The following is a 25,428-nucleotide window of genomic DNA, read 5'->3' as shown; positions in this document are numbered from 1 at the left end:
CTGGTCTGCATGCAGCATGGTGAAGAGCTGGAGGAACCTAGCATTTTGATATTCAAATTTGTGGTGAAAGTTTCAGTATAATTATTATTTTAAATCCATGATTACTCTGGGTTTGGGAGTCCAGTGGACGGTCCTAATTTGTGACTGACAGGTATTTCTGCAGGCATGCTCAAGAATATCTGTCAATCATTGTATGTGACCACCCTCATAAGCCAATAATGGGCAGGCATAAAACTTAAAGGGGTTCTCCAGTTCTTTCAAACTAATCATCTATTCTCTGGATAGATCATCAGCATCTGATCGGTGGGGGTCCGGCACCCAGGATCCCCCCAGATCAGCAGTTTGAGAAGGCCACGGCAAGGCTCTGTTCACTTGAATGGAGCTTAGCCATGCCCAGGCCAGTGATACTAGTCGTGACGTTACTGGGCCTGCAGTAAACAGACAGAAGGCTGCGGCGCTACTGCCAGCGCCACTGTCTTCTCAAACAGCTGATCGGTGGGGATCCCGGTTGTCGGACCCCCGCCGATCAGATGCTAATGATCTATCCAGAGGATAGGTCATCAGTTTAAAAGAACCCCTTTAATATACTAATTATAGTGAAACCATGAATCAAAATGCACAATGTTTATTAATAGGCCTTTAGCACTGCATGTCTTGCTTCTTCACAAAGTGGATCCAACTTGCCATCACCTCCTACAACACACAAAGAATGTTATGGATCAATCATTAAGCAATGTTTTTCTATTTTTTTAGGAATATTACTCGTTCTTTAATATGCAAGGCAGCCGGGATCCAATGGCTGATAAATTTTGTTGCTGCCTCGCTTAAAGGGGTTGGCCAGTTTCCTATCCTCAGCATAGGTCATCAATATCAGATCGGCGGGGATCCGCCGCTGTGTGGGCGCTGCATTCTCTTCACTGTGTATTGTACTATGTACTGCTTCTGCAGGCTTCCACTCCATATCTTGCAGATTACGGACCCATTTAAGTAAATGGGTCTGCATCTGTGATAAGGAGCTCACATGGCCGGTGCCCGTACTTTGCGGACCCACTGTTTGCACTTACACTCAGTCTACTCCTTCCCACTGAAGTGTAATTATACCTGTTCACTGCTGCAATGTCAATGGCGAGGAGACAAAGAGTGCTGCATTCTCTTGAACCTGATGGCGGGGGCTGCTGGGAGTCGGGCTCACGCCGATCTGATATTGTTGACTTTCCTGAAGATGGGAAATCAATATAGAAAACCGGCCAACTACTGTAATCCTTTCTGAGTTCCTCTCACCGACAGGCATATGCAACATTGTAACAATATTGGCACCGTTTCACCTATATTTCTCTGCTTTTATATGAGTGCATTTTGTACCAAGGTGAGTTGTTTAGTGTTCTAAATAAAACAGGTGAAATGGTGCCTATACCGTGGCCATGCAAGTTAATTGCTTTCATATTGTTATATTTATTTATGAGCAGCCTGTCACTGTGACTTTTATGTGGCATAGATGAAGACCTTATTCACACTGTCCGTGTTTAGTCAGTGATTTTCATCCGCGATTGTGAACGAAAGTCTAAGCCACAGTTCAGGTGCAGATCTTTCCATGGTATCTCATCTCTGTGCAGCCTCTACTCCTGGTTTTTGCTCACAATTACTGACCAAAACACTGACTGTGATAAAGAGGTCTAAGGAATATCACAACATCTACTTGAGTACAAAAATAAGCTTGTAAGTATATACATTGACTGCGTGTTTTCTGTGCATTAGTCTGTACCTGAAATTTAACTTTAAACATTTAACTAATAAAAAGACATTACTTCTCAGGAACTAACCTTCTACACTTACCAAAGTCAAGTTCCTTGATGTTACACTGAAATACAATCTCTCCGTTCACCATTAGTTCCACGGAGTCCCGATCTAGTATTTCTTCCAAGACAACTTTGTGTCCATCTGAGACCAGAACAGCTGCAATATAGATGTAACATACAAATAAAAACTAGTGCCTTCTCGACATAGTGATACGAATGCATCCATTTGTAATATATCATCTTACAAATGGACTTAAATTTTCAATTTATCATTAGACAGGAAACTTTCAAAAAGAAATATGCAGCAATTCTGACATGGACCTTTAAAGTACGGTAAGTACACCAGCCTCATCGGTCTGAAAGGTCACTTATAGTGTGCCAGCCCAATCTCTTTATAGGCTATACTGGAAGATATACAATTAAAGTGGTGGACGTATATACTGTACATTTCAGGGGTTCATAACCTGTGGCCTGACAATAGCCCCAACCATCAGAAAACAAGATCTGTATCCCAAGAGATGTGAAAACTATGCCTTTTAAAGGTCAATTATATACTGTACTATCTGTTCCTGTATTATCCTAATAGATGGGAATCCTAAAAATACAGCCTCCACCTGTAAGACATTTATGGCATACACAGTCAATATGCATACATGTCTCAGATGGGACCACCCCTTTAACCACTTCAACCCCGCTAGCTGAAACCCCCTTAATGACCAGACCACTTTTTATACTTCTGCACTACACTAATTTCACCGTTTATTGCTCGGTCATGCAACTTACCACCCAAATGAATTTTACCTCCTTTTCTTCTCACTAATAGAGCTTTCATTTGGTGGTATTTCATTGCTGCTGATATTTTTACTTTTTTTGTTATTAATCGAAATTTAACGATTTTTTGGCAAAAAAATGAAATTTTTCACTTTCAGTTGTAAAATTTTGCAAAAAAAACAAACGACATCCATATATAAATTTTTTGCTAAGTTTATTGTTCTACATGTCTTTGATAAAAAAAAGTGGTTTGGATAAAAGTTATAGCGTTTACAAACTATGGTACAAAAATGTGAATTTCCGCTTTTTGAAGCAGCTCTGACTTTCTGAGCACCTGTCATGTTTCCTGAGGTTCTACAATGGCCAGACAGTAGAAAACCCCCACAAATGACCCCATTTCGGAAAGTAGACACCCTAAGGTATTCACTGATGGGCATAGTGAGTTCATAGAACTTTTTATTTTTTGTCACAAGTTAGCGGAAAATGATGATTTTGTTTTTCTTTTTTTTTCTTACAAAGTCTCATATTCCACTAACTTGTGACAAAAAATAAAAACTTCCATGAACTCACTATGCCCATCACGAAATACCTTGTGGTGTCTTCTTTCCAAAATGGGGTCACTTGTGGGGTAGTTATACTGCCCTGGCATTTTAGGGGCCCAAATGCGTGAGAAGTAGTTTGAAATCAAAATCTGTAAAAAATGACCGGTGAAATCCGAAAGGTGATCTTTGGAATGTGTGCCCCTTTGCCCACCTAGGCTGCAAAAAAGTGTCACATCTGGTATCGCCGTACTCAGGAGAAGTTGGGGAATGTGTTTTGGGGTGTCATTTTACATATACCCATGCTGGGTGAGAGAAATATCTTGGCAAAAGACAACTTTTCCCATTTTTTTATACAAAGTTGGCATTTGACCAAGATATTTATCTCACCCAGCATGGGTATATGTAAAATGACACCCCAAAACACACTGCCCAACTTCTCCTGAGTACGGCGATACCAGATGTGTGACACTTTTCTGCAGCCTAGGTGGGCAAAGGGGCACACATTCCAAAGAGCACCTTTAGGATTTCACCGGCCATTTTTTTACAGATTTTTATTTCAAACTACTTCGCACACATTAGGGCCCCTAAATTGCCAGGGCAGTATAACTACCCCACAAGTGACCCCATTTTGGAAAGAAGACACCCCAAGGTATTCCGTGAGGGGCATGGCGAGTCCCTAGAATTTTTAATTTTTTGTCACAAGTTAGTGGAATATGAGACTTTGTTAGAAAAAAAAAAAATATATAAAATCATTTTCCGCTAACTTGTGACAAAAAAAAAAAAAATTCTAGGAACTCGCCATGCCCCTCACGGAATACCTTGGGGTGTCTTCTTTCCAAAATGGGGTCACTTGTGGGGTAGTTATACTGCCCTGGCATTCTAGGGGCCCTAATGTGTGCAAAGTAGTTTGAAATCAAAATGTGTAAAAAATGACCTGTGAAATCCTAAAGGTGCTCTTTGGAATGTGTGCCCCTTTGCCCACCTAGGCAGCAAAAAAGTGTCACACGTGGTATCGCCGTACTCGGGAGAAGTTGGGGAATGTATGTTGGGGTGTCATTTTACATATACCCATGCTGGGTGAGAGAGACTTTGTAAGAAAAAAAAAAAAACAATTTCCGCTAACTTGGGCCAAAAAAATGTCTGAATGGAGCCTTACAGGGGGGGTGATCAATGACAGGGGGGTGATCACCCATATAGACTCCCTGATCACCCCCCTGTAAGGCTCCATTCAGACGTCTGTATGATTTTTACGGATCCACGGATACATGGATCGGATCCGCAAAACACATACGGACGTCTGAATGGATCCTTACAGGGGGGTGATCAATGACAGGGAGGTGATCACCCATATAGATTCCCTGATCACCCCCATGTCATTGATCACCCCCCTGTAAGGCTCCATTCAGACGTCCGTATGTGTTTTGCGGATCCGATCCATGTATCCGTAAAAATCATACGGACGTCTGAATGGAGCCTTACAGGGGGGTGATCAATGACAGGGGGGTGATCGTGGGTGATCAGGGGTTCATAAGAGGTTAATAAGTGACAGGGGGGGGTGTAGTGTAGCTTAGTGGTTTTTTGTGGTACTTTACACAGCTACCTGTGTCCTCTGGTGGTCGATCCAAACAAAAGGGACCACCAGAGGACCAGGTAGCAGGAAAATTAGACGCCATTATCAAAACAGCGTCTAATATACCTGTTGTTAGGGGTTAAAAAAAAATCACATCTCCAGCCTGCCAGCGAACGATCGCCGCTGGCAGGCTGGAGATCCACTCACTTACCTTCCGATCCTGTGAACGCGCGCGCCTGTGTGCGCGTGTTTACAGGAAATCACGGCTCTCGCGGGATGACGCATATATGCGTGACTCTGCGTAGAGCTGCCACCTCCGGAACGCAAATCTGCGTTAGGCGGTCCGGAGGTGGTTAAAGGGGTTTTCCAGGAGTAGAAGACTGATTACTTATCCTTGGCATACATCATCAATATATGATCACTCTAGGTCCAATTCCTGTCACATCCACCAATCAGCTGTTCGAAGAGGCAATGGCACTCCTAGAAGCACTGTGACCTCTTCCTAGGCCAATGATGTCACATTCATTGGTTACATGTCCAGCAAGGTCTCATTCAAGTTAATGGGCCTGGGCCCCAATACCAAGCACAGCCACCAATACAAAGTACACTGTGTTGGGTATGCTGTGATGAGGCTTCAAACAGCTTATCAGCGGGGGTCCCGGGTGTCAGACTCCCACCAATCAGATAGCCCATCAATATCAGATCAACGGGATCCGACACCCGATGCTGCTTCCTCTTTATTAGGGTCCATTCACACGTCCGTTTTTTCTTTCCTGATCTGTTCCGTTTTTTCAGGAACAGATCAGGACCAGATCTGGACCCATTCATTTTCAATGGGTCCTGGAAAAAATCGGACAGCACAATGTGTGCTGTCCGTTTCCGTTGTTCCGTTCCGCATGTCCGTTTAAATATAAAACATGTCCTATTCTTGTCCTGAAAAATCGGATCCTGGTACAATACAAAGTCAATGGATCCGCAAAAAACGGATGACATTCGGATGTCATTCCGTATGTCATCCGTTTTTTGCGGATTCCGTTCCTGGAAACACATAACCAATTATTTTTATTTATTTTTTTTATTTTTATTTTTTCAATTTTTTTTCAAAGAAATCCAAACAACTTTATTTGATTATTGAAATGTATACATGTTTCCGTTTTTTGCGGATCCGCAAAAAACGGATGACATACGGAAACATTTTCAGGAACAACAGATCCGCAAAAAACGGACCGAAATTCGGATTATAGAAAAATACTGACGTGTGAATGTAGCCTTATACTGTGTGTCGTATAAACGAAGCAAGTACTTGTAATTACACTAGGCATTGTAATGAAGAGGATAGTATTACATGTGGCTATCCACACCAGATCTTTCTGATCTGCTCTGTTTTAAGTCATAGAACGAGGGTCCAGAATCTTTATGCCTTTTATTTTTCTAAGAATCACCTACTGTGTATCATAAAAAAACAATCAGCAAATAATTGAGCAGCCTGTTGGCATCTAACAACAGCTTGAATTCACACCAGTGTTAGCCATTTCTGTTTTTCTGCACAGTAAGAGGAGCAGAACAACAAAAAGTACTGAAGTGCCAGCAACGGACTATGAGGGGTCCATACAGTTTTCTACATCTGCATTATTTACAGAATCTGCGATGAACAAGCCCCAGTATCTTGCATACATTTACTTAAAGTGAGACAGAAAACGCCTGTTGTCAATCATCAATAATAATGACATTTAAAAAAAGTAAAAAGAAAAAACAATAAACACAACTTTCTAATTTGCCTAATTACTCTTTATCCCTCTAACACTGGCATGTGTCCACTCCTCACCGTTTAATTAGCTCTTCAAAGCGAGTTCACACTGTGAAATTATGATTGCAGAATTTTTAGTATCACTTGTGAAGTAAATTGTGCAGACCGCGTCTCAGCAAGGCTTTTAATTAAGGTAATTTTCCATACATTTCCAGAAAACTTGGCTACCTTAAGACAGGGCAGTATACGTTCAGATTTTTATTAGGTTTTTGGATGAAGTTTGAAGCTAAATTCACAAAAAAGAAGGAGCAGAATATGTTTGTTAGGGTATGACCACACGGCATGACCATTACACTGCTCCAGCATGGCCACACTGCGATCGAGTGCCGCATGGCCATACAATCTGCAGCGGGCTCCAATGCACTAATCAGGACTGTACGGTTTAGTTAATTTCTTTTTAACCGCCTCCGGACCATGTAACGCATGGATGCGTCCGGGAGGCGGTCGATTCATTCCTCCTGGACGCATCCGTGCGTCATCTGAGACAGAAAACGCCTGTATGAACGCGCTACGCCCCCTGAAGAAGCAAGGCGAAACGCGCGTTGGGCAAGGAGCCATCACGCTATCCCTTCTGGTCAGTATAGGTTTCCACCGTCCATTGCATTTGAACTGCTGATTGCAGGCAGATCAGCGTCTGCATACTGGTGTTAGCATTATTTGCTGACCGCTCTGCATAGTGCGACTTTATGTTCTTATATATTTATGACCTCTGGTGGTGTAATAGGGACGTTGTGCTTTCTGTGCAATTATTATTGGGATCTTTACCATTTATTGCATTAGCTTAGATAATATTTGTCCCATTACCCTATGTACCATCTTACCTATCTGATATATCAGCTTTTGGATTGGTTGGGTGGCTCCATGCACTTGTCACTTTATACTCCTGCACTTTTTACCATTAATTGAAACCGCCATATATGTAATTATTATTGTATCTTTCTACTAATAAAGAATTATCAAATATATATGTGTGTGACTTTTTAGGTTTTCTCCCTTGGTTAGGTAGTTTAGCGATCGTTTAGCGCCCAGCCCACCACACCGCAGTCACTGATTCGCTGATTAGCGTATCGCTAATCAGCATTTGTACTTTTATAGTATCTGTAAGTGATCAAAACTGATCACAGTCAGATCTATAATAGTATTAGTGTCACCTTAGCTCGCCCTCCACCCAAAACGCAGTGTTTGCCCGATCAGGCCTGATCGGTCGCCCACACGTGCGTTCACCCACGCCCGCCACAGTGACAAAAAATATATATTTTTTTTTGATGACTGCACAATCACTTCACAAGCGCTGCGGCGATAAAAAAACAAACTGTTTTGATATTTTTTATCAACCGCAGCGGCCTCCGATACTTCGCTAGCCTCCCATTTGTAAGACAGGCTTGCTCTTTTTCCTCGGTAGTCTCAGGGAATACCCCTAAATGTAGTAGCCCAAATGTCAAACAGGGGGTATTCTTCTGAAGAGGACTACAGGCTTCTGACCCAGTCAGATGAGGAATGGGGACCCTCATCTGATGAATCTAGCGGGTCAGAATATGAACCTGTAGAAAGCAGTGGCTCTCTGACTCAAAGTTCGGACGAGGAGGTTGAGGTCCCTGATAGCACCAGGCGTACCCGGCCCCGTGTCGCTAGACCACAGGCTGCGCAGGATCCGCTTCAAGGGCAGCAGAGTGGGGCTGGCGCTGTCGGATTACGTAGTGAGGCATACACCAGCAGCGCAGCCCATCCTGGACCTAGTACCAGCACTGCCGTACAACATGGTGAAGTGGCGAGCACCAGAAGGGCAGTTGAAGCTGGTACGGTGGCACGTGCAGTAGTTACCCCGTCGCAGCCACCGCAAAGACAGGCCCGTAGAGCCCCTAGAATTCCTGAGGTGCTGGAAAACCCTGATTGGCAGTCCCCAACTTCAGGCGCACCTGTAGTTCCCCCTTTCACCGCCCAGTCTGGAGTTCGGGTTGAGACAGCTCAGATCGGTTCGGCCCTGGGATTTTTTGAGCTGTTCTTGACTGCGGAGCTCTTGGACTTAGTTGTGGCAAAAAAAAACAATTCGGTATGCCACTCAATTTATATCCGCCAACCCGGGAAGCTTTTATGCCCAGCCTTTCCAAGTTTTCGAAATTAAAATTTTTCTGGGCCTTCTCCTCAACATGGGTCTAACCAAAAAGCATGAATTGCGGTCATATTGGTCCACAAACCCAATTCATCACATGCCCATGTTCTCTGCTGCTATGTCCAGGACACGATTTGAAACAATCCTGCGTTTCCTGCACTTTAGCGACAACACCACCTCCCGTCCGAGAGGCCACCCAGCTTTTGACCGTCTCCACAAAATTCGGCCCCTCATAGACCACTTCAACCAGAAATTTGCAGATTTGTATACCCCTGAGCAAAACATCTGCGTAGACGAGTCCCTAATACATTTTACTGGGCGCCTTGGCTTCAAACAATACATCCCAAGCAAGCGCGCCCGGTATGGGGTCAAATTGTATAAGCTCTGTGAAAGGGCCACAGGCTATACCCACAAATTTCGTGTCTATGAGGGAAAAGATCAGACCCTGGAGCCGGTCGGTTGCCCTGACTACCTGGGGAGCAGTGGGAAGACAGTCTGGGACTTGGTGTCACCCTTATTTGGCAAGGGGTACCATCTTTATGTGGACAATTTCTACACAAGTGTGGCCCTCTTCAGGCATTTGTTTCTAGAACAGATTGGCTGCTGTGGCACCGTGCGAACTAGTCGCGCGGGCTTCCCCCAACGGCTCGTTACCACCCGTCTTGCAAGGGGGGAGAGGGCTGCCTTGTGTAACCAAGAACTGCTCGCGGCGAAATGGAGAGACAAGCATGACGTTTACATGCTCTCCTCCATTCACGCAGACACGACAATCCAAATTGAGCGAGCAACCCGTGTCATTGAAAAGCCCCACTCAGTCCACGACTATAACCTTCACATGGGAGGGGTAGACTTCAATGACCAGATGTTGTCTCCGTATTTAGTTTCCCGACGCACCAGACTCTGGTATAAGAAGGTGTCTGTATATTAAATTCAATTGGCTCTGTATAATAGTTTTGTTCTCTACAGTAAGGCTGGGAGAACACGATCCTTCCTCAAATTTCAGGAAGAGATCATCGAGAACCTCCTGTATCCAGGAGGTTCCGTGGCCCCATCACCAGTGTAGTTAGCCGTCTACACGAGCGACATTTCCCCAATGTCGTTGCCGGTACCTCAACCCAACCGTCACCCCGAAAAAGATGTTGTGTCTGTAGCAAGAGTGGAATAAGGCGTGACACCCGCTATTTCTGTCCTGACTGCCCTGCCCACCCTGCCCTATGCTTAGGGGAGTGTTTCCGGAAGTACCACACACAGGTACACCTAGAATAGGGATCACATCTCACCAGGACAGGCACACAGGGCTTTTTAGGGCCCATTCACACACAGAGCTGCTGCAAACCTCTCCTTTCACCTGGGACAAAGTGCATAATGCACTTCGCCACATCTTTGGGCGATTTGCGCTTTGCACATTGTCCCATGGGAAAGGAGAGGTTTGTCCTATAAAGGTAAAAAAAAAACAAGCAAAAAAGTTAACGTTCAGTTCCAAAAGTTAAATAAAGTTTATATGTTCTGTTCAAAGGTTATTATAAAGTTAATAAAATTATTGCGTTGCGGCCTGTTTTTTTCTTTTCTTTTTTGTTTAGTTTTTTTTTACCTTCCAGGTGGACCAACCGATCGACTAGCTGCAGCACTGATGTGCATTCTGACAGAAGCATTGCGCTGCTGTCAGATTACACACAAGTCGGTGTATGCGGCGCTGCAAGACAAGATTTCTCCTCTGCAGTAAAAGATACGTTTGCCGAGGCATATGAGCTGAGGAGGTGGCGGTGTTCATATGCTTTGGCAAACACTTTGTATATAAAAAAATAAATAAAAAATCCCAGCAATGATTTATTCATCCACATCAATTGATGTGAATGGAGAAATCTGGTTTGCCCACGAGCTAAGTGGGTATGGATGTTGGGCGGAGCTCCTATGTCGTTGCCCTCCTTTTTTTATTTTGGCAGAGATTTTTTCATCCACATTGATCGATGCGAATGAAGAAATCTGTGCCGTTCATTTTTTTCTTTCAGCCCAGAGGCTGAACGAAAAAAATAAATCTCATTACCTGTATGCTCAATATAAGGCCTCATGCACACGACCGTTGTGTGCATCCGTGGCCGTTGTGCCATTTTCCTTTTTTTTTTTCGCTGACCCATTGACTTTCAATGGGTCCGTGAAAAAATAGGAAAATGCACCGTTTGGCAGCCGCATCCGTGATCCATGTTTCCTGGCCGTGAAAAAAATAGGACCTGTCCTATTTTTTTCACGGCCAACGGTTCACGGACCCATTCAAGTCAATGGGTCCGTGAAAAATCACTGATGCACACAAGATTGTCATCCACGTCCGTGATCCGTGTCCTTTTTTCCTATCATTTCAATGGCAAACTTTTAAAAAACAAGGAAGACCCACGGACGAAAAAACGGTCAGGGATCACGGACCTACGGACCCCGTTTTTGCGAACCTTAAAAAAAAAAAACGGTCGTGTGCATGAGGCCTAAGGAGAATAGCAGAAACTCCTAATGCTGGCCATACATGTAGTGATTGCGGAGACCCTCAAATGCCAGAGCAGTACAAACACCCCACAAATGACCCCATTTTGGAAAGAAGACACCCCAAGGTATTCGCTGAGGGGCATATTGAGTCCATGAAAGATTGAAATTTTGTCCCAAGTTAGCGGAAAGTGAGACTTTGTGAGAAAAATAAAAATAAAAATAAAAAATCAATTTCCGATAACTTATGCCAAAAAATAAAATTTCTATGAACTCGCCAGGCCCCTCATTAAATACCTTGGGGTGTCTTCTTTCCAAAGTGGGGTATTTATACTGCCCTGGCTTTTTAGGGGCCCTAAAGCGTGAGAAGAAGTCTGGGATCCAAATGTCTAAAAATGCCCTCCTAAAAGGAATTTGGGCACCTTTGTGCATCTAGGCTGCAAAAAAGTGTCACACATGTGGTATCGCTGTACTCAGGAGAAGTTGGGAATGTGTTTTGGGGTGTCATTTTACATATACCCATGCTGGGTGAGATAAATATCTTGGCAAAAGACAACTTTTCCCATTTGTTTTATACAAAGTTGGCACTTGACCAAGTTATTTAGCTCACCCAGCATGGGTATATGTAAAATGACACCCCAAAACACATTCCCCAACTTCTCCTGAGTACGGTGATACCACATGTGTGACACTTTTTTGCCGCCTAGGTGGGCAAATGGGCTCACATTCCAAAGAGCACCTTTCGGATTTCACAGGGCATTTTTTACAGATTTTGATTTCAAACTACGCATATGGGCCCCTAAAATGCCAGGGCAGTATAACTACCCCACAAGTGACCCAATTTTGGAAAGAAGACACCCCAAGGTATTCCGTGAGGGGCATGGCGAGTTCCTACAATTTTTTATTTTTTTTCACAAGTTAGCGGAAAATGATGCCAAGAGTGTGCAAAGCAGTAATCAAAGCAAAAGGTGGCTACTTTTAAGAACCTAGAATATGACATATTTTCAGTTGTTTCACACTATATAATTCCACATGTGTTAATTCATAGTTTTGATGCCTTAAGTGTGAATCTACAAATTTTCATAGTCATGAAAATAAAGAAAACTCTTTGAATAAGATGGCGTGTCCAAACTTTTGGTCTGTACTGTAAATAAAACTATTGTTTAGAAATAGAAAACAGAAAATTGGCATGTGCGTATGTAATCACCACCTCTGTTAGGAAACGCATAAAAAGCTCTGCTGCAAGCAATTACCTTTAGAAGTCACATAATTAGTGAAATGATGTCCACCTGTGTGAAATCTACAGTAAGTGTCACACGATCGGTCATTAGATATACACACCATTTTTGAAAAGCCCCAGAGGCTGCAACACCTAAGCAAGAGGCATCACTAACCAAACACTGCCATGAAGACCAAAGAACTCTCCAAACAAGTAAGGGACAATGTTGTTGAGAAGTACAAGTCAGGGTTAGGTTTTAAAAAAATATCCAAATCTTTGATGATCCCCAGGAGCACCATCAAATCTATTATAACCAAATAGAAAGAACATGGCACAACTGCAAACCTGCCAAGAGATGGCCACCCACCAAAACTCATGGACCGAGCAAGGAGGGCATTAATCAGAGAGGCAGCACCTCGCAGAGACCTAAGGTAGCCCTGGAGGAGCTGCAGAGTTCCACAGCAGACACTGGAGTGTCTGTACATAGGATGAAAATAAGCCGTACGCTCCATAGAGTTGGGCTTTATGGTAGAGTTGCCAGAAGAAAACCATTACTTTCAGCTAAAAACAAAAAGGCACATTGTGAGGTTGTGAAAAGGCATGTGGGAGACTCCCAAAATGTATAGAGGAAGGTGCTCTGGTCTGATGAGACTAAAATTGAACTTTTCAGCCATCAAAGAAAACAATGTGTGTGGCACAAACCCAACACATCACATCACCCAAAGAACACCATCCCCTCAGTGAGACATGGTGGTGGCAGCTGTGGGGATGTTTTCCAGCAGTCGGGACTGGGAAACTGGTCAGAGTTGAGGCAAAGATGGATGGTGCTAAATACAGGGATATTCTTGAGCAAAACCTGTACACACTGCTAAAGCAACACTTGAGTGGTTTAAGGGGAAACATTTAATGTGTTGGAATGGCCTAGTCAAAGCCCAGATCTCAATCCAATAGAAAATCTGTGGTCAGACTAAAAGATTGCTGTTCACAAGCGCAAACCATCCATTTTGAAGGAGCTGTAGCAGTTTTGCAAGGAGGAATGGGCAAAAATCCCAGTGGTTAGATGTGGCAAGCTCATAGAGACTTATCCAAAGCGACTTGGAGCTGTGATTGCCGCAAAAGGTATACAAAGTATTGACTTTAGGGGGGGTGAATAGTTATGCACATTGACTTTTTCTGTTAATTTGTCCTATTTGTTGTTTGCTTCACAATAATAATAATAATAATAATAATAATAATAATAATAAAAAAACATCTTTAAAGTTGTGGACATGTTCTGTAAATTAAATGATGCAAATCCTCAAACAATCCATGTTAATTCCAGGTTGTAAAGCACCAAAATATGAAAAAAGTCAAGGGGGGTGAATACTTTTGCAAGACACTGTATATACACTCACCTAAAGAATTATTAGGAACACCATACTAATACGGTGTTGGACCCCTTTTTGCCTTCAGAACTGCCTTAATTCTACGTGGCATTGATTCAACAAGGTGCTGATAGCATTCTTTAGAAATGTTGGCCCATATTGATAGGATAGCATCTTGCAGTTGATGGAGATTTGGGGGATGCACATCCAGGGCACGAAGCTCCCGTTCCACCACATCCCAAAGATGCTCTATTGGGTTGAGATCTGGTGACTGTGGGGGCCATTTTAGTACAGTGAACTCATTGTCATGTTCAAGAAACCAATTTGAAATGATTCGAGCTTTGTGACATGGTGCATTATCCTGCTGGAAGTAGCCATTAGAGGATGGGTACATGGTGGTCATGAAGGGATGGACATGGTCAGAAACAATGCTCACGTAGCCCGTGGCATTTAAAGTATGGCCAATTGGCACTAAGGGGCCTAAAGTGTGCCCAGAAAACATCCCCCACACCATTACACCACCACCACCAGCCTGCACAGTGGTAACAAGGCATGATGGATACGAGTGGTACCCGGTGGGGTCTTCTGCTGTTGTAGCCCATCCGCCTCAAGGTTGTGCGTGTTGTGGCTTCACAAATGCTTTGCTGCATACCTCGGTTGTAACGAGTGGTTATTTCAGTCAATGTTGCTCTTCTATCAGTTTGAATCAGTCGGCCCATTCTCCTCTGACCTCTAGCATCAACAAGGCATTTTCGCCCACAGGACTGCCGCATACTGGATGTTTTTCCCTTTTCACACCATTCTTTGTAAACCCTAGAAATGGTTGTGCGTGAAAATCCCAGTAACTGAGCAGATTGTGAAATACTCAGACCGGCCCGTCTGGCACCAACAACCATGCCATGCTCAAAATTGCTTAAATCACCTTTCTTTCCCATTCTGACATTCAGTTTGGAGTTCAGGAGATTGTCTTGACCAGGACCACAACCCCACATACATTGAAGCAACTGCCATGTGATTGGTTGACTAGATAATCGCATTAATGAGAAATAGAACAGGTGTTCCAAATGATTCTTTAGGTGAGTGTGTATATATATACACACACACACACACACACACACACACATATGTACCATTAGCATAGGATATGTTAATAAAGATGGCCAGTGGTCGCTCACCCCCCTTTAGTAGGTACCAGCGCTGGAGTGGAAGGAGGATCATCAGGAGTATCTTTTCTTTCTTCCTCCATCACGGCTTGTCGGGAGGTTCAACGTTCCTAATCCGGGTTTTGACAGGGAACCCACCAGGAGACGTTCACATGTGGTCTATATTCCCACTAGACCTGCCAGCAGATCACTTCCGGTTTGCGTGCACTATACGCGCGTTCCCCGTATGTAATCGGTCATCGCGCTGTTCATTCGGTGCACCATGCGCGTTCCTCGCCACTGATGTCCCCACTTCCTGTTGCGCTGCTTCGGCTTCTGGAAGTGCCTGCTCCTCCCCTGGGCTGAAGGAATTGCCTATGGTGCGCAACAACGCCACCAAGCAAGCTTCCCCTAAGCGGTCTAGAGCGCTCAAGGCGGCTACCGCGTCTCTGTTGACCCCTAGCGCATCAATGAATGCCCACCACAGGGGAATCACAGGTAAAGGAAGGCACCCAACGGAGAAGCTCCACGGTACTACAGGCTTCCCTCTAGAGACAGGAAACCATACTGAAGTGGGAAGAGAGCCTCTGCCTTTTTGTACTTCAGGTTTCATGTCTATGGGGTGGAGCCTCTCTCTCGTGGTGCTGTCGTGGGTGAGGAAAAAAAATAGAACACTGGTTCTTCCGGTGCAGAACGTATCTTGCAGATCACGGACCCATTCAAGTGAGTGGGTCCACAAATGGCGTTCACTCAGCCAGTACAGGTGCATTGTGGAACATAGCACGGGGCACCCATGCTCTTGTGCATGAGGCAGTGAAAACGTAATCTCACCTGGCCCTGTCAAAGTACAGGGGGCGCAGCAGTTGCAGAGAAAGCAGAGCAATGCCCCCATTGCTCCTAGAGGCTCATTTGCATATATGCAAATACAGGTTGGATGAGGAAGGAAAGAACAGACTGCCCCTAGTAATCCCTGATGCTGTGAGCCATGTCCAGATGTGTTTCCACTGAACTATGCAGTTCAGCTACCTGTACCTGGGGTAACCATGTGCACCTTTCCCTGCACTCTGCCACATGGCGTGCAGTTTCTGGGAATCACACAGTCCCCTGATAGGGCAGTGGAAAAGCATTGGAACATAGCCCACAGCATCAGCTACGCAAACACACTCCTGGATCAGGACATATTCGACATTTCAATGATAGGACTGTATCCAGGACTCTGCTGTATGCAGGGAGTAGGGAAACTCCAGGGGGATCACTCCCGACAGGGAGGTCACTTTGCCCAGCTGGACAACCAGATCAGGTGTAGGGCATTTAGGGATTACTAGGGGCAGCCAGGTCTTCCCTTCCTGATTCCACCTGGAGTGTTAATTTTACACGCTAGCCAGATTCTAGTAGATACAGTATAACCGTTCCTTGTTTTATTTTATTTTTTTATTTCCAAAAAGGTGTTTTGTTTGTTGTCGGCCTTGTATTTAATCCTGCTCCTGTTAATATATTCAACATGTCTTGTGATAACCATAGCATCCAAGAAGTAAAAAGCCAATGTGGCATACACTTTGACACAAGCACTTTAGTTTATAAAGCATTGATTCTGTAATTTAAGATACCGTGCCTCTAATCCCATGTGTGGTGTGTAGGTTCAGATGAAAGTCCACTATGTATCCTCACATTACATGTAACAAATTATTTTATTTTATACTCAATGCATTAGAGTAACCATTAATATCACCCCCCATGAGACCGACCACAGAATGTCTTGTAATTAAATACATACAGGGTCCAGTTTCTTTAGAATCCTATGCAGACATTAACTCTTTATAACTAAATCCCCCCTATTTAGGCTGTAGATCTGTCAGCTGGTTACAGTTTATCATTTTATAATGAATAACCAAAATTCACAAGGGTTATATACTAAAAATGAGCGAGATAAAGCGTCCAAAACACATCAAATGTGATGCAAGGCTTGGAAGTTGAGCCAGGACTACGGCACATTTTGCTTTGTAAATCTCCCTAGGTTTTCTTCTTTTAGAAATTACGGAGATAAAATTGAGAAAGAGAATGACTATTAGCAAAATGAATGTATTCTAGGGGGGGGGGAAAAAGACCTAGAGGGAGTCCTGCTGTAAATACTAGGGGGTAGGGCTGCAGTAAACGAATATTTTTGTAATCGAGCATTCTATCGATTATATTTCTCAATTCATCGAGTAATCTAATAAGAAAGAGCTACTTAAAATAACGTACGTAATTAGGTATGTATAAAGTTATTGGTTTGAAGGGGTTAATAACTTTATACATGCCTAATGCCAAGGTGCCTCCATTAACCCCTCCAAACCAATAACTTCATACATGCCCATTGGGTTTGGAGGGGTTAATGGAAGCACCTTGGCATTAGGCATGTATAAAGTTATTGGTTTGAAGAGGTTAATGAAAGCACCTTGGAGGTGCCTTCATTAACCCCTCTCTAAACCAATAACTTTATACATGCCAAGGTGGTGCTTGCAGCCTCCATTAACCACTCTCTCTCCATCTGCCTCCCCCCAGCCTCTGATCTGCTTGCCCCCAGCCTCTGATCTGCTTGCCCCCAGCCTCTGATCTGCTTGCCCCCAGCCTCTGATCTGCCTCCCCTCCCCAGCCTCTGATCTGCCTCCCCTCCCCAGCCTCTGATCTGCCTCCCCTCCCCAGCCTCTGATCTGCCTCCCCTCCCCAGCCTCTGATCTGCCTCCCCCCCTGCCCCCCAGCCTCTGATCTGCCTCCCCCCCTGCCCCCCAGCCTCTGATCTGCCTGTTATGGACGCAATGATATCAAATATGTCTACTTTCTTTGTTTGTTTCAGTTTTACATAATAATATAAAGCATTTTTTTGAAAAACAATTATGTTTTTGTGTCTACATTTTCTGAATGCCATATATTTATTTTTCTGCCGATCATCTTGTGCAGGGTATTGTTACCATTTCTGGGTACATATGATTTTTTGATCCTTCATTATTATACTTTATGGGGCAAGCTTTCACCTGGGGGGTTAGGTTATGTGATATTTTTATATAGAAGGTTGTAACAACGCGGCGATACCTAATATGTATACTTTTTTTTAATTAATTTTTTTATTAATTTCACTTTAACAATATCATTTTTGAAAAAAATTAATTATGTTTTAGGTCTCTTTCACAGGGGAGTCATGGATTTAGGCCGGATAAGATGCGGGTGCGTCACGGGAAAATGCCAGATTTTTTTGCGCAAGTGCAAAACATTTTAATGCGTTTCGTACGCGTGTGAGCAAAACCGGCATGTTTGGTACCTAATCCTAAACTTCTAAACAGAACTTATTTTCCCTTATAACATCTTCTTTGAGGGAAAAGGACCTGTGGTGATGTCACTGCGCTCATCACATGGTCTGTCACATGATCCATCACTATGACCTAAGGCCTCTTTCACACGGACGAGATTTCCGCCCGGGTGCAATGCGTGAGGTGAACGCATTGCACCCACACTGAATCCGGACCCATTCACTTCTATGGGGCTGTGCACATGAGCGGTGATTTTCACGCAACGCAGGCCCCATATAAGTGAATGGTGCTGCGTGAAAATCGCAAGCATCCGCAAGCAAGTGCGGATGAGGTGCCATTTTCACGCATGGTTGCTAGATGATCGGAATGGCGATCCGATCATTATTATTTTCCCTTATAACATAAAATGCAGATCAGATGCAGACTAAAACAACAGTCGTGTATGAGCCCCAATATTGATGATCTATCCTCAGAATTGGTCAACATCAGATCTTTGGCACCTGTGCCAGTCAACTGTTTGAAGGGCTAGGGCCACTCGAGTGCTACTTCCTCTTCAAAATTGCCTCGCCAACATCACACTCTCCCCTCTGCAGCGGTAGTGCAGTGTAATTACAGCCTGCTTACTTGAATGGGATGCACTTTTGTAATTACACTGCACCATCACTACAAAGGAGAAGAGGAAGTAGTGTTTGCACGAGTGCTACCACCCCTTCAAACAGCTGATCGGCGGGAGTCCTGGGAATCAGACTCCTGACAATCTTATATTGATGAGAATAGGTCATCAATATTAACCCACTGTCACGGCTGAGGATGGGGAAAACCCTTAGCCGTGCGATGATAAAAGATGTTAATGGCTGCTCGGCCAGGACGAGAGAATTAGGGAGCAGGTCACCTCCTAACGCATCCCTAATCCGACCCTAACTCCTAGCTGCATGAGCCGACCTTGAAGGTAGGAGGGCCCATGCTCAGGAACCTCGGATCGCTACTCACCCTCCGCCGATCCCTGAACTAGGAGTAGGGTAAGACGATCTGTTCCTTCTGGACACGGAGGAACAGGAGTCTCACTGGCCAAGCTGCAGGGAAAAGGGGAACACAAACAGTCCTATGGATATGGCAGGTGAACTGCACTAGTTCCAGCCACCTGCCACAGCCTTGCTGACTGGATCCCTGTGCTGGCAAGCTGATGTCCACACAATACAAAATGAACTCAGCACACACACATCCACACACAGGAACCCAGATCCATAGCTGCACCGAATAACAAAGGAAAACATCAAGTAAACATCACATAAACTTATGACCACAAGGGTGGCCCCCACTGGCAGGTGATATAAGATAGGAGGCTACTCCAGCTAGCCATGGCTGAAATACCCCCCAGACTGGAGATTAACACTAAGGCTTTATAGGCCCAAGTAGTCACACCCAACAGACACACCCAGTGTTCACACACACAGAAGGGATTTAACCCTTCCAACACCAGGAAGTGTAGTGAGACCACATAAAGGGAAATACACACAAATACTCCCTGCGGCTGTAACCGTTGACAACGACATGTGTGGCAAACGTGTCCTGGGAGCCGGCCAAAAGGCCGAGACACTGCCACCACATGTACTAACACCAAACGTTGCCACGGGCAGCCACAGATGAAAGGAAAATGTCAGAGTGCACACCAAACATAACAACTCGTGCACACCAGACATTCAGAGTGCATACATACACACACACACACAACTCAGGTGTAACTGCATGCACTTGACAGTAAGCTACCTAGCACCAGCTCCGGCTGCTATACTGCCAAGTACAATCACATGTTGCCAGCGGCAACCACAAGTGAGGCAACAAACTAGCGGCCCTCACCTGTGGCTGAACAACAACACCCAAACCGCAGGCAACAGCATGCGGACACAGGAGTCACGACCATGACCATGGCCGTGACACCCACTACACACACCTTTTAAATCAGCAATTGGGCCAGGAAACACATTTGGTATATTGTCTCTGGGATCCAGATGTGTGAATTCGCCCTTACGGTTGAGAAGCCCCGCCGCGCTGGATCTATCATTATCTGCTTCGTTCCCACTCCCCTTCAATTAAGAATTGCTCCTTTACATCACCTTACATTTATTTTGTAGATGAGCTCTTGTATTTCAACTTAGTTGAACTTGAGTGCTTAAAGGGGTTATCCAGGTAAATAAAATGATGATCTATCCTCAGGATAGGTCATCATTATCACACCGGCGGTGCACCTCTGCAGATCAGCTGTTACATGGAGCCGCCACGCTCGCTAGCTTTCCAAGCACAGTGCTGTACATTATACCATTCTTCATTACACTGCCCGTTGTTTCCCTTGCAGTGGCACCGCTTTGCAATTACAAGTACTTGCTCCATTCAAGTAAATGGCGGGAGTACTTGTAATTACACTACACCTTTCGACGGGCAGTGCAATGAAGAGAAAGCAGTTCTCGCATGGAGCGACGCCTAATCTTCAAACAACTAATCAGCAGGAGTTCCAGGTTTGGGACCTCTGCCGATCAGATATTGATGAGCTTTCCTGAGGATAGGTCATCAATATAAACAGGCTGCACAACCCCTTTAATGTCTGCCTTTCATTTATCACTGTCCAGGTGATCTTTACCAAACTGCAGACGGGCAGCAATGGTCACATTTGTTGTTCAGTGTTGTCCTGATGGTGGAGTCATGAATATTAGCATTAGCTCATGAGAGATAGGCCTTTAAATGCTTAGAGGTTACACTAGGTTCAATTGTGACCTCGCAGAATATTATACACCTTGCTCTTGCCATGATCTTTGCTGGTCGAGCACTCCTTGGGAGGGTAATAATTGCCATGAATTTCCTCCATTTTTACACCCTGTCTATGGATTGGTGGAGTCCAAACTCCAAAACTGGTTTTGTAACCTTTTTCAGCCAGATACGCATCAACAACTCTTGTTCCGAGGTCCTCAAAAAATATCCTTGTTCATGCTATGATAAACTTCTACAAATGTGTTGTGAAGATCAGACTTTGATATATCCTTGTTTTTCAACTCTTCAGGATCAAGTAATTTTTCACCTAAAGGCCCTGTCCTCAGGATAGGTCATTGTGACGAATACTGCACCTCGCATCCCCGCCTGACGTCAACTATGTAAAGCTCAATTGGCACGGTTTCGTCACTGGTTACCAAGACGTGACGTTAAGCCCTCCCTAGAAGTACATAAGATCAGCTTGGTACAGTTTACACCTCCTGTCCATGCAGGCACAGGGAGGCACGAGAAGTAAGAAAGGGTGGTCCACGCTACCTCTGGCGTGACTCCACACTCGCTCACAACCTTGACAAGCTGAGAGAGCCTTTTCACAGCCCCAGTGAAATAGCGCCTTCTCAGACTGCTACCAGTTCCTTGTTAAATATAAACCAGGTCCGCTAGTGTGAATATATCGGGTCGGAACCAACCCTAGGTAGAATATAACTATGCCGAAACACGGGCGTGGGGATTCGTGATCGAGAAACAAGAACAGCACAATATTAAGTTATATATTTAATTAAAGGGGTTGTCCGGGTTCAGAGCTGAACTCGGATATACCCATATTTTTACCCAGGTAGCCGTCTCCCTTGCCCTGCGCTGGATCGCGGAGGGCACGGGCTCTTTGGTTTACAATAACACACTGCTTCAGCCCGGCAGTGTGTTCGGTGACGTTACTGGCTCTGATGGGCGTGCTTTAGAGTTGCCCTAGCTGTTTTAAAGGCTAGGGCAGCGCTAAAGCGGGCCCATCATTGCCGGTGATGTCACCGGGCTTCCTGGCAGCCCCATGGAGAGCCCAGTTTGTCACCGGGCAAAGGAGAGCATCAGAGCATGAACTGTTCCGATGCTCAAGTAAGGGGGGCTGCCTGGGTGAAAATAGAGGAATGGCCGTGTTCAGCTCTGAACCCGGACAACGCCTTTAAAGACAAAATAACATGGTCATAAAAGGCAGAAAGATGCTCAAAACCCCATATGCTGTTGCACATATATAATTGGGGGAGCAACTCCTGCACATGTGGCCCGTTGCTAACAGCAATAATGCATACAATGGAGGATGCCGGTAGCAGACCACATGTACCACAGAAACATCCCACACGGGGAGCCAAATGTGTGGATGTAATTGGCTAAATAAAGCGAACATTTACAAAGAAAAACATGGTGCACTACAATATATGGCTAAACCCTCACACCGATATTAAAATGAGACTTTCGACAATATATTCTTATATCAAGAACATACCGGAGCCCGCACACCCCGTCAAGGTATCTCAAAGTGGCATGAGACCTAACACTAATCTATCTATGCTATATGAGCAATCACTGATAGGGGCATAGAGTCCAACACACAGTGATCAACTCCCAGGTTACCTCCAGCGTAAAATCATATATACAATGGGAGGAGGCTGTGAGTCCCACCTACTACTGACTCATGTGACGCAGGCCAGACAGGTGCATCAGAATGTTACCATTATATAAAAATCAAGGCACGTTCAAACCTGTAATTGCCACACCTCCAGGCGTGCATGTACAGACAAAATAGCAAAATAACGTGGTCTTAAAAGTTAGGAAATGCTCAAAACCCCTTATGCTGTTGTGCATATATAACCGGGGGAGTAAATCCTGCACATGTGGTCCGTTGCTAACAGCAATCCCCAGCAAAAATGCATACAATGGAGGATGCCAGCAGCGGACCACATGTACCACAGAAACATTCTACATGGGATAGCCAAACGTGTGGATGTAATTGGAGAGAGGTTGAGTTGCCAGGGTGGCTGAGTGCGGTGCTAACTGCAAACATGTGGTCTGTTTTGAAGCCAGGCCCCCTGTGGAGTCTGCTGCCTCTGCTAGCTGACAGCAAATGGCTGGAATTAGATCATAACTCCACATTCCCCACAGTCATCAATATCAGATAGGAGGGGTGCGGACTCCCAGCACCCCTGCCAATCCGTTGTCTGAAAAGAAAGCAGCACTCATACCTGCCTGCCATCGCAAACACAGAGGTGAGCAGGTGTAATTACAACATCGTTGTCCTATTCACTTCAACTGAACAAGTGATTGAATATTCCCTTGAACAGGAAGGAGCCGTCTTATTAAAATGAATGGGACGACAGATGTAATCACACCTCCTCACGGCTGCATTTGCGAGCAGGTAAATAGTGAAGAGAAGGCAGCGCTCGTATGAGTGCTGCAGTCTCTTCAAATAGTTGATCAGCGGGAGTGTCGGGAGTCTGCCCGCTCTGATATTGATGACCTATCCCGAGGATAAGTCATCCATATAAAACAAGCTGATACCCCTAGTATCAGTGGCCTGGGCACAGCTAAGCCCTATTGAAGTAAACAGGGATTAGTGATACTAATCGTGACATTACGGGGCCTGCGGAAAACAGCGAGAAGGCTGCAGCGCTACTGCCGGCGCACTGCATTCTCAAACAGCCGATCAGATGCTGATTATTAGAGATGAGCGAATTTGCGCTTATGAAATTCGTTCACACTTCATTTGGTGGTAAAAGGTGAATTGAGTTATGGATTCCGTTACCACAGACCATGACGCAATTCTATGACGGAATGCCTTTAGAGGCATTCTGTTATTCATTCTGTCATAATTGAAGTCTATGGGCTGCAAAACGGATCCGTCCCATTTCCGTTATGCAGGAGAGGACTCGTAGGAATTCCGTTATGCAGGAGAGGACTCGTAGGAATTCCGTTATGCAGGAGAGGACTCGTAGGAATTCCGTTATGCAGGAGAGGACTCGTAGGAATTCCGTTATGCAGGAGAGGACTCGTAGGAATTCCGTTATGCAGGAGAGGACTCGTAGGAATTCCGTTATGCAGGAGAGGACTCGTAGGAATTCCGTTATGCAGGAGAGGACTCGTAGGAATTCCGTTATGCAGGAGAGGACTCGTAGGAATTCCGTTATGCAGGAGAGGACTGGTAGGAATTCCGTTATGCAGGAGAGGACTGGTAGGAATTCCGTTATGCAGGAGAGGACTGGTAGGAATTCCGTTATGCAGGAGAGGACTCGTAGAATTCCGTTATGCAGAGTCCTCTCCTGCATAACGGAAACAGGACAGATCCGTTTTGCAGCCCATAGACTTCTATTATGACAGAATTCATAGAATTGCGTCATGGTCTGTGGTAACGGAATCCATCCAATTCACCTTTTACCACCAAATTAAGTGTGAACGAATTTCATAAGCGGAAATTCACTCATCTCTAGGGATTATCTATCCAGAGGATAGATCATCAGTAATAAAAAGCTGGAGAACCCCTTTAAACACCTGACAGGCGGGGTCCCTGCAGTCACACCCCATTAATGGTCAGATACAACACTCAGTAAATGCTTTTACAGCCTCTCTAGTTAAAGAGTAAAAATACCGCATCATAAATATGTACAGTGTGAACCTAGCAGCAGCTGCGCCTCCTCTCACGGGCTGCCGCCCGCCGCATTACGGACACCTCCGTGCTCTTATCCTACAAGGTAGGTCCCAGAGTATGGAGCGCAGAGACCCACCTACCTCGCAGCCCCTGCAGCCTGGCCACGCGGTGCTGCACTATCCCAGAGCCGTTCATGTACGGGCCGAACCGCACGGTCACCAGCGCTTTGTCAGGCATGTTACTTTTCACTGCGCTACACGGTTCCCATAGCAACCATGGCCGCGCCTCACCACACGCCTCGCTGTCCGTGCACCCGCCTGTCCGTAGTCGCGGTTTGCCCACAGGGTCTGCACAGTAGTCCGTTTCTGCCCACTTTCCTGTTACTACAATTCACAAACGTGCGGGCGCCGTAATATCATACTGTGGTGTGAAATAGTTAGTCTGGCACACTTACCCACTAGGTGTGGGTTCAGCTCCTGTCTCCAGAACTGGACCTCATCCAGCCTGGAATGCGGCTGCGCATGTGCGACTCTTTCTATGGCACCCAGCAACATGGCGGCCCCCACACCTAATAAAGGATATGTCACCATAAGTGTGGGACCCCCACCCATCCCTAGGACAGAGCATCTGAAGTGAATGAGAGAGCACCACCCATGATCTTCCTGCCCTCCTTTAATTTCTATGGGACTTCTGAAAATAATGAGGTCGCTGCTCCGCTGTTTTCAGAGCTCCCATAGAAGTGGCACGGGCTTATTTTTTGCAGGATTCGTTTTTTTTCAATGACATCATTACGTGGGTACAGATAGGGTTATCTCACAGCAAAGCCGGTGTTTTAGTAGGCCTGTTGGTAATTTATTTCTACGGTATTTTCCTGTGCGGACTCTTACTAATGAGCGCTTCCATTATTAACCGCTCATTAGTACAGCTTTTAAGTGTTCACTGTAGCACAAGGAAATGGAG

General features: G+C 45.0%; 1 protein-coding gene across 1 annotated transcript; it reads right to left on the bottom strand.

Annotated features, from left to right (window-relative positions):
• Window positions 1-609: 609 nt before the first annotated feature.
• C6H10orf53 (chromosome 6 C10orf53 homolog) lies at window positions 610-24,785 on the bottom strand. The gene is made up of 3 exons (XM_044300249.1): window positions 24,609-24,785; window positions 1,834-1,953; window positions 610-693 (listed from the first exon to the last, which is right to left on the bottom strand). The coding sequence occupies exons 1-3, from the start codon at window positions 24,703-24,705 to the stop codon at window positions 629-631; spliced, it is 282 nt and encodes a 93-aa protein (XP_044156184.1). The 5' UTR covers window positions 24,706-24,785; the 3' UTR covers window positions 610-628.
• Between the last annotated feature and the right edge of the window lie 643 nt (window positions 24,786-25,428).

The sequence above is a fragment of the Bufo gargarizans genome, chromosome 6 (assembly GCF_014858855.1).
Source record: "Bufo gargarizans isolate SCDJY-AF-19 chromosome 6, ASM1485885v1, whole genome shotgun sequence".
Lineage (NCBI taxonomy): Eukaryota > Metazoa > Chordata > Amphibia > Anura > Bufonidae > Bufo > Bufo gargarizans.
The sequence above is the reverse complement of the archived record's forward strand: the minus strand, read 5'-3'. Positions and strand labels throughout refer to the sequence as shown.

Bases quoted from the DNA above. Each gene is read 5' to 3' on its own strand.
- C6H10orf53 (XM_044300249.1), bottom strand. From the start codon at position 24,705: ATGCCTGACAAAGCGCTGGTGACCGTGCGGTTCGGCCCGTACATGAAC. The intron at 1,954-24,608 runs GTAGGTGGGTCT...TCTATATTGCAG, and splicing joins CAGGCTGCAGGGGCTGCGAG to CTGTTCTGGTCTCAGATGGA. The intron at 694-1,833 runs GTAAGTGTAGAA...TGTGTGTTGTAG, and splicing joins CATCAAGGAACTTGACTTTG to GAGGTGATGGCAAGTTGGAT.